Here is a 9014-nt window from a genome sequence, read left to right as displayed (position 1 = left end):
TAGAGACAAAAGAGTGATGGATTTGCGAAAATACTGATCCTAAGGGGTTAAGGATAGTTTTTGTCTAAGTTGTTGATTATGAACAACAGTAAATAAATGAGAGAATTTCTTTATAGACCCCCTACCTTCTTAGTCACCCGCGGCGAAAACTCAAAAATACCCCTACTTCGGAAATGCATTTCTAAAGTAATTTTTTTTCCAGATTTTTCCAAAATTCGGAAATGCATTTCCGAAAACGTCAAATGAGAGTGTTTTCGGAGATGCATTTCCGAAATAACCCATTTTTGAGTGTTTCTGAAATGCATTTCCAAAAACTGAAAATAATCGGCTAAACTTCTGAACTTTGGGTCAAATCTGTTTGGAATATATTCCAAATTGCAACCCACCAACTCTTCAACCCAATATATCAGCAACTTCACAAACACTGTTGGAGATACCATGGTCACTCTCTTTCCGCTTTGCAATTTCATGAAATGCAAAGGAAATTGTAAACATGCAGAAAACAGCCAAATTGATTGGCATTTCATGAAACAATTCCCAAATCACACTTACATTTGTTATTTCCGCTTTGCAATTTCATGAAATGCAAAGGAAATTGTAAACATGCAGAAAACAGCCAAATTGATTGGCATTTCATGAAACAATTCCCAAATCACACTTACATTTGTTATTTCCGCTTTGCAATTTCATGAAATGCAAAGGAAATTGTAAACATGCAGAAAACAGCCAAATTGATTGGCATTTCATGAAACAATTCCCAAATCACACTTACATTTGTTATTTAACACCAGCAACAATCAAAATTGTGGATTGAAAATCAGAAACTTATAATCAGTATCTAGAGGTATATTGTAGTTTTGCATGACAAACTACTCTTGAAAGGCACAATGAATAAAATAGACACAAAGCATGTATTTTTTTCGGAAGTGCACTTCCGAAACTTTAAAAATGGGTTTTTTCGAAAATGCACTTTCAAAAACACCCCCTATTTGATAACTTTAAAAATGGGTATTTTCGAAAATGCACTTTCAAAAATACCCCCTATTTGATGTTTTTCGGAGATGCATTTCCGAATTCTGGAAAAATCTGGAAAAAAAATTACTTCGGAAATGCATGTCTGAAGTAGAGACATTTTTAGATTTTCGCTGGAGGGGTGGAGGTTCTCCCCTGTAGAGGGTCTACAAAGAAATTCTCAAAAGGTTCCATCTAGTGCTATTAAAGGAGAATTCCTTGTGATTTGTTGATTGAAAAGCTCCTTGATTTTTCAGACATGAGGGTCTTGAGATCATTATGTTACATTTGAGTTTTAACTTTTAAGAACCATCTTCATAGTTGCATCATTCATTGTCTTGGTTTCCAACATGCATCTATACCACCCAATGTAGTTGTTACTTGGGATGATAATAATGTCATTGATCTCACTGCCTCACCTGTATCCGGGGTTCCCACAACAGAGACAACAAACCTTACTCGTATAGACAACATGGTGATCTATATGAATTTAACATTTTCTTTTTTGATTACCATTACTTTTTTGAAATAGAAATGCAAATATTCTTTGGTGTTTGTTAACTTAAGGAAATTCTTTAATTCGCTCATGTAAATCCAAGGCCTCCAAATAATAGCATGAGTTTCTAACTTCATTATTGTTTGTACTCTACTTGAATTTAACATTTTCAACCTAAACCTGGCTTTCAGAACCGCCTAAAACAAAACTTTCCAACTTGGAAAAAAAGACACATATCATGCACAACATGACACATGTGTACCAATGATCCAACACACGTGTAGAAGAAAGCAAGTGTCACACATGCTACTCTACACGTTTTTTTTTCCACTTGTAGTGTTGATACACAATCTGTCTTTTTCTCACTTCTTATTACTCAAAATACTTCAACATATCCAATCTTTGCTTATAACTATCGTTGAATTCAAGATCTTTTCAACTTGTCATTTTCATCACACCTTTTAAGTTCAGTTCAGCTATGTCTGGTGTGTCAATGGCTGTGACTGGTGATACAAATGAAACAGATAAAAGACAACAACATGGAAGCATGACAATGATGGGTTCATTACGTGTAATAGAGTTACAACTTGTAGCTTTTGTATTGGTTTTCTCAGCAAGTGGTCTTGTCTCACTTTTTGATCTACTCTTTCCTGTCTTTGTCTCTATCTATCTATTAGCACTTTCACGTTTTGTTTTTCCATCATACACTCATGGAGTGTCCCAAACTATTTTCCATGGAAGCAAGGCTTTTCGAGTCTCTGTTATTGTTGGAACAATATTGGGTTTGTTCTTGCCTCTGGCTTATGTTTTGGGTGGATTTGGTAGAGGAGATAAACATGCTGTGAGATCTGCAAGTCCACACTTGTTTTTGATATCTTTTCAAATACTCACTGAAAATATAATAAGTGGGTTGTCAATGTTTTCACCTCCTGTGAGAGCATTGGGGCCTTTGATGTATACAGTGAGGAGGATCTTTGTGGATATTAATTGGATACATGATGTCTGGCTCAACATCATTTTGCCACCAAATGCACACATAAAGGTTACTTCCATTTATGAATGTGACATGTTTTTTATAACTTTGATGTATATTGGAAATGAAATGTAATTTTTGTGCATGTGCAGGACAAGGCATGGTACTGGTTTGGGAGGGTTCTGGCTGTAGCTAATCTGGTTTATTTCTCCATCAATCTCTTTGGATTCTTGATTCCAAGGTTCCTTCCAAGGGCTTTCAAGAGGTATTTTCAAGAAAGGGAAGAGATTTATGCTAAGGCTGCTGAGGACAAACCACATGTGCCAAAGAGGAAGACAATAAATTTATGTCTTTAATTTGCTCAACATATCTTGCTGTGTTCCCTTGAAAACTAAGATGTGTTTATGGTAGCATAAAAGACAAATAGATAGCACTTTTATGTTAGTAGTGAAGCTTTAAGAGAGATGCATATGTTAATATTGTTAGTTGTGATATTAATGACAATTTTATTTTGTTTTGGATGCAATTGCTAAACAATGGATATTAAACTTAAGCAACAATTGATATACAAAATTGATAGTGTATATTCTATCTCTAATTTATAGGACATTCTATCTCTACTTTTCAAACAACAATTACTAACTAAACCATGGCAATGGCTCTACAGCCAAAAATAACTAGATTTCATTTTCACTATCATTTTCACTATCACTTTCATCAAGCATTCCTTCAATAAATGCAGCTTCTTCTACCTACAGGGAAGATAACACAAACAATGGAAATGTTAGTGTCAAACTCAGAAAAATATTATATCAGTTACCACTAATGCATTAAAGAATGATATCACATACCACTAATGCATTGAACTCAAACTCCTCATCTATAGCATCAATTACAGCATAATCTTCCACTAAGTCCTATTTACAAAAGTTGTCAAAGATTAAATCACAAGCCCAAAGACATCAGAAATTAACAGTAGTATAAAGATGCTATATAGTGCTTGCCAAGATCAGAAAATATTAAGACAGACAAATCTGAAGAATCCTTTTGTAAGAGGCATTCTCGCTATAAAAAATATTGAAGAGGATAAAGTGGGAAGAGGTTCATGCAACATACGATATACAAAGATTTGAAATAAGAAAGAAAATTATGAACAAATGTTGTAGTGACTGGCTAGTTGAATACTTACATCATCAGCCATTTGAAACATTCCATTTTCACCCTGCACAAAAAAAGCCAAATTAATTATCTTAATATATATTTTAAGTTGGTGACCCTTTCCTTTTCCTTTCTTCCAAACTCCAAAAGGAAACTAAATTAATTTTAACATTACATTCACAATGGTATTCACAAAATGAGGTGTTCAAGATTATATAGAATACTAGCACTGCTTCAATTCAAAGTTTGTACAAGTAGAAGCTTACCTTCACAACAACAAATTGAAGTGGCTTAGATGATGTATAAATTAGGTAGGTACTACCTTCCTAAAAAAGGAAACAAGAAAAACTAAAATTAGCGCTAGCACACGGTAAAACTTTATGTCCATAGTTCTACTGAAATTTGTATCAGGCCAGAGGTTCCATTTTTATGCTTCTAACTTCTAAGTTTAAATAATGTACGAGGACAAATAACCAAAAATGCATTATTATACCAGCAAAGAATACTTCTTTATAATATATACATTATGGTTGTAAGAAACTACAATCAGCACTACATAAAAATAAAAATAAAAAAGACCAACTAGAATAATGTAAAGATGATATCTGGAATTTTCCAGAAGACTTGATCAAAACAGATGGGAAAACAAAATCAACACTCTTATGATGGTAATAACACTCTTACAGTGGACTGCAAAAACACACTTCCAAAAATAAACTCATTTCAAATAATTGGTCATTACGATTTGCATACTAGTGAAGTTAAAAATAAAACACAGGCAATCAAACAAGTTAAGCAGAAATTAATTGAATGAAATTCTTCTATTAAGAACAAATCCTATAAAAGAAGACACAAATTCATAAACATGTAAATGTCTAGTTAAAGATGATAAAATTACCAACTCAAAATATGTAATTCCTACACCATCACTTGGCAAGCCTTCAATGTCTTCACCATCATCTGCAAAAGGGTAATAACAACTTTGTTATATTTTGAGCATAAAATCAATTAGTGGTGAGGTACATAATCACTCGAGAAATAACCCACAGTTATAATGTGTTTATAATAGCTACCTAAAGATTAGCCCTTCAACTTTAGGAGTATTGAACTTGTTAAAAGAAATCACAAACAGACACAGCACAGGAATTCTATTCCGATAAAAGAAACGTCCTATGTATTGACAACAACTCGCTCTTGCTTTCTTACCACAAGCATCATTCAAACTTGTTTGCTTTCCCTTTTTCAAAGTTTCCTCTGGTTTTCTATAGTAAATTACATCCTTTTGTATTCTTCTTGGCAGCTGGTATACTCCCCTCTTCAACTGAACTTTTTCCACTTCGAATCCTAGATATGTTTAGCAGCCGTGATGCCTCATTATCATTTTCATGCACTACACTCGACATCGATTTCTTTGCATCCAATTTCTTAAATTCATGCTCCTGCAAAATCAACTTAACGTCTTCGGGTGCTCGAGTGCAAGGCTTCACACTTCCTTTTATTTCTAATTGATGTTGTTTATCCCAGGAAATTCCTCCGGTAGACGTGTCTTTCAAATGGTTAAATTTTCATCCTATATCACCGGTTAGTTTGTGTAGCTTAGCAGAAGAAGCAACTGAGCATTGGATGATAATGGTTGAGTAGATTTAGTAAGAGGAGGAGTTGTCATGGCTGTTGGAAGAAAAAAACATAACAGAACCATAAAATAAGAAACAGAGCAGAGGAGAAAGCAGAGGAAAGAAGCAGAGAAACATATCAAAATACCATAAGCAGAGCAGAGAAACAGATCAAAATACCATAAGCAGAGCAGAGAAACAGATCAAAATACTATAAGCAGATCAGAGGAACAGAGATGATGATGATGATGAGCGATGGAGGAACAAAGCAGAGGAACATAGATGATGATGAGCGATGGAGGAACAAAGCAGAGGAACATAGATGATGACGATAAGCAATGGAGGAATAGAGATGATGATGATGATGATAAGCGAAGGAGGAATAGAGAAGCTTTGCGATGGAGGAATGGAGAAGAACAAGGAAGCTTTTACGATACAAAATCAGCCACGATTGAACTTAGTAAAGGAAAAGAATTAGGGTTACTTCAAACCGTTTAAAATTATGGGTAAAACCGTCTGACCCGACCCACTTTGCCAAACCAAATAAACCGGCCGCTCTGGACCGCATTTGACCTGCGATCGCGGCCGCGCCACCCGCTTTCTCATTTTCACGCCAAACCAGTACAACAGGAAGCGGCCACGCCAATTTTTCCGCGCCGTACCGGCCGCTATTAACAACATAGGTTTGAACAAGAAAATATTCTAAAGTGAACAAATCATTTGTTTCTTTTGTATTCTAACTAACAACTCAACATTAGTACTAAAAAGAATGGGAATGTAAAGAAAAGCTCACCTGTGTGAAATCCAATTTTATCTTGTTCTGTGTAGCAAAAACCGCCACGTGCAGTGTAGAAGTATCTGATATGGAGAAACATATATTTCGTAAAGATCAAACACAAACTTAATGTCATGCGTGAGTTTATAGATAACAAGAAATCTGAAGCATACCCGCTATAAACAAGATGCATGTGTATCTTGGCCAGCGCAAAAGCTGCAACAGCTAGAATAGATTCAACTTCTTCCTCGTCACTGATCTAAAACATAGAAGGCAAGAATTTAGGTAAGAAGACTTGCCAAATGTAAAAAAAAAAAAAACAAAGATAATAATCTTAGTATGTATGTGGAAACACATTTTTACGTTAATCCCAAATTCCCCATCGAAAAGAGTTCAATCTTATCTGTCAATATTATATAAACTAAATCAATAGAGACTGATATGTAAATCATCTAAACAGTTGACAAACGAAACAAGTTAAACATCAGATGGTAATTCAAGAGAACATTGAGAAATACTAGATTCAAAACAAGATTAATACAGCAATACCATCAAATAGGAACATCAAACGAACATACATAGAAATGGAAGCTTAGAATTACGGGCAGAAACTTACCGGTGACATTCCATCAGGAGTGTTCTTTAATATATACATAGGCCTACGGTAAAAAAAAAATTCCATATCCACAGTCAAAAGATAATAAAAATGAAAGGGCAGGGACACTACTCAAGAAAGTAACAGTTTTTGCATTCCGATTAGTCCTTAACTTTGCAGGACGGTGTCCAATTAAGCCCCTATATTTGAACCATTTCCTATCAATTTGGTCCTTAACTCTTAAAAGGACTAACATGAATATAAATTGACAGACATTTTTGAGATACTCATAATATAGCCTACAAAGCAAGAGAGGAATTTGAAGTACTTACGTGTCGACCGGGCAGACCAACATACATTCCTCCCTCTCAGAGCTTTTGAATACTCTCCGAATCAAACACTCCAATGGAAGGTTGTTCTCAGGATCAATCTGTTAACAATAACAACTTAGTCAAAAAAATAATAATAAATAATGAAAAAACAGAGGAAACCAAAACAAGGCTTACAATAGTGACGATTCTATTGTTGGAAGTGATGGAAACAACGCCGTCATCGTCCACAGAGAAACCAGCGGGAGGCCTTGGCAACAACATATCTTCATCATCATATTTCAATGGGGAATCCAAAATGGTACTAAAATTTTGCACATCAGCCTCCGCAGCCTCCACTGGAAATTCCCTTAAAACTTCATAATCCTTGTTGCTATTATCTGAACCATCAAATTCAACCACTGAATTTTTCTTTTTCTTCTTCTTCTTCGAAGAAGAACTTTTCTGATTGTTGACAGATTTGGCTGCATGGCAGTTAATTCTAATACTGGGATAAAATTTAGGGTTTGTAAAGGAAATTGAGACTGAAGAAAAAGATTGTTTGACAGCGACATTGGAGTTGAACATGAATGGCGGTGCTGAAGCTGAAGAAGAACAACGTAATGCCATCTTCTTCTTCTTCTTCTATGCAGTCTATCTATCCACTCTTTATGTTTTCAACACAACGATGTTTTTTTATCTTTTCTATTTTACTTATCTTTATTGTCGCTTTTTGTTTTCAATTTATAATCCCCTTTATTATTTAGATTAATTGAATATATCTTTAATTATCTTTTTTATGCAAATAATATAAAAATTTATGTAAATAATATTAATAAATTAATATAATTAATATAGTTAATATTATAATTTAATTAATATTATTTATGTAAAATATATATTATTTACTTAAAACATAATTATATATTTATATATAAAATAAATTTAAAATAAAAAATATTATAAATTTAAAACAAATGAAGAATAGTAAAGTAAAAAAACAAAAAACATGGATAAATAGATTATAACTCGGAGTAACAGTTACAAGGGGCCTTAAAATCACTACACGCAGTTATGGAATCCGTTACAAAATCCCTATTAAATAATCGGTTCCAAATGATTAAGGGACAATTATAAATGTTAAGAAGTTGTTTTTATGGTCATTAGATCAATGTGATTACACTATAAATAGGAACTCACACCTGAGAGATAGGCAAAAAGTTTATTTTATTTTATTTTTTTTTTTATAAAAGGGAGGGCCATAGGCCCGAAACAGAAAAAATTACACCGAATCAATAAAAATACTACTAATTCCTAAAGAATCCGCCGCCATAAGAGGCCATAAGAATTCAGGCGGTTCCTTATGAACGGTAAAGGTCTTATCGAGATAGCTATGCTTTGCTAAAGCATCCGCACACACATTTGTGTATCTATATGCATGAGAAACAATCACAATCTCATGCAAGGCAATGATTTCCTTAATCCTATTTAAGATAGCCACACAATCAAGATTTCCTGTCTTCCCTTCGTCAATTGCGATAATCACTTCCTTTGAATCAACATTCAGTTCAACCTTCCTCATACCCAAGGCATGTGTGAGTTTTAGGCCTTCATAAACTCCCCAAAATTCTGCAAGTAAAGGACTACATCTCCCCAAAGATTTGTGAAAGCTGCATTTCCAATCTCCATTATGATCCCTAATGATTTGTGAAAGTTTATTTTTTAGTTTACACATACCACTATTGTGCAATTTGAATCTCTTAAACAATCATATACACAATCAAGTCTTGCACAATACAATTGTAGACTCGCCGGATTAACTTCTAAAAAATTATTCAAATGTGTTTTGCCGAAACTCTCAACATTAATTGTTTTGACACAAATGCCATATTAATAGCTTAGGAGTACAATATTCAATTATAGAAATAATACCTATTTCTTTTTACAAAATAACCATTTTTTATTATTTTTTTAAAATATTCACGTTTCAAATTAAAAAAAAATTGTAATGCTGAGGCGAAGCCAATTTATCTAGCTTGTGCTCTATGTTGTAAAAAAAATTATTTGAATATAGTGTTTTGAAAA

At 33.8% G+C, this 9014-nt stretch overlaps 2 protein-coding genes across 2 annotated transcripts; one reads left to right on the top strand and one right to left on the bottom strand.

The window, feature by feature from the left end:
* The first annotated feature begins 1923 nt into the window (after window positions 1-1923).
* LOC131602884 (uncharacterized) lies at window positions 1924-3006 on the top strand. The gene is made up of 2 exons (XM_058875102.1): window positions 1924-2549; window positions 2633-3006. The coding sequence occupies exons 1-2, from the start codon at window positions 1986-1988 to the stop codon at window positions 2834-2836; spliced, it is 768 nt and encodes a 255-aa protein (XP_058731085.1). The 5' UTR covers window positions 1924-1985; the 3' UTR covers window positions 2837-3006.
* Window positions 2967-7629, bottom strand: LOC131602883 (uncharacterized). The gene is made up of 10 exons (XM_058875101.1): window positions 7128-7629; window positions 6954-7051; window positions 6643-6685; window positions 6200-6285; window positions 6045-6109; window positions 4537-4598; window positions 3905-3964; window positions 3670-3702; window positions 3332-3397; window positions 2967-3232 (listed from the first exon to the last, which is right to left on the bottom strand). Exons 1-10 carry the CDS (start codon window positions 7557-7559, stop codon window positions 3158-3160), a joined length of 1020 nt encoding a protein of 339 aa, XP_058731084.1. The 5' UTR covers window positions 7560-7629; the 3' UTR covers window positions 2967-3157.
* Between the last annotated feature and the right edge of the window lie 1385 nt (window positions 7630-9014).

The sequence above is a fragment of the Vicia villosa genome, linkage group LG5 (genome assembly GCF_029867415.1).
Source record: "Vicia villosa cultivar HV-30 ecotype Madison, WI linkage group LG5, Vvil1.0, whole genome shotgun sequence".
NCBI classification, from domain to species: Eukaryota; Viridiplantae; Streptophyta; class Magnoliopsida; order Fabales; family Fabaceae; genus Vicia; species Vicia villosa.
This window is presented reverse-complemented; position numbering and strand designations above follow the sequence as displayed.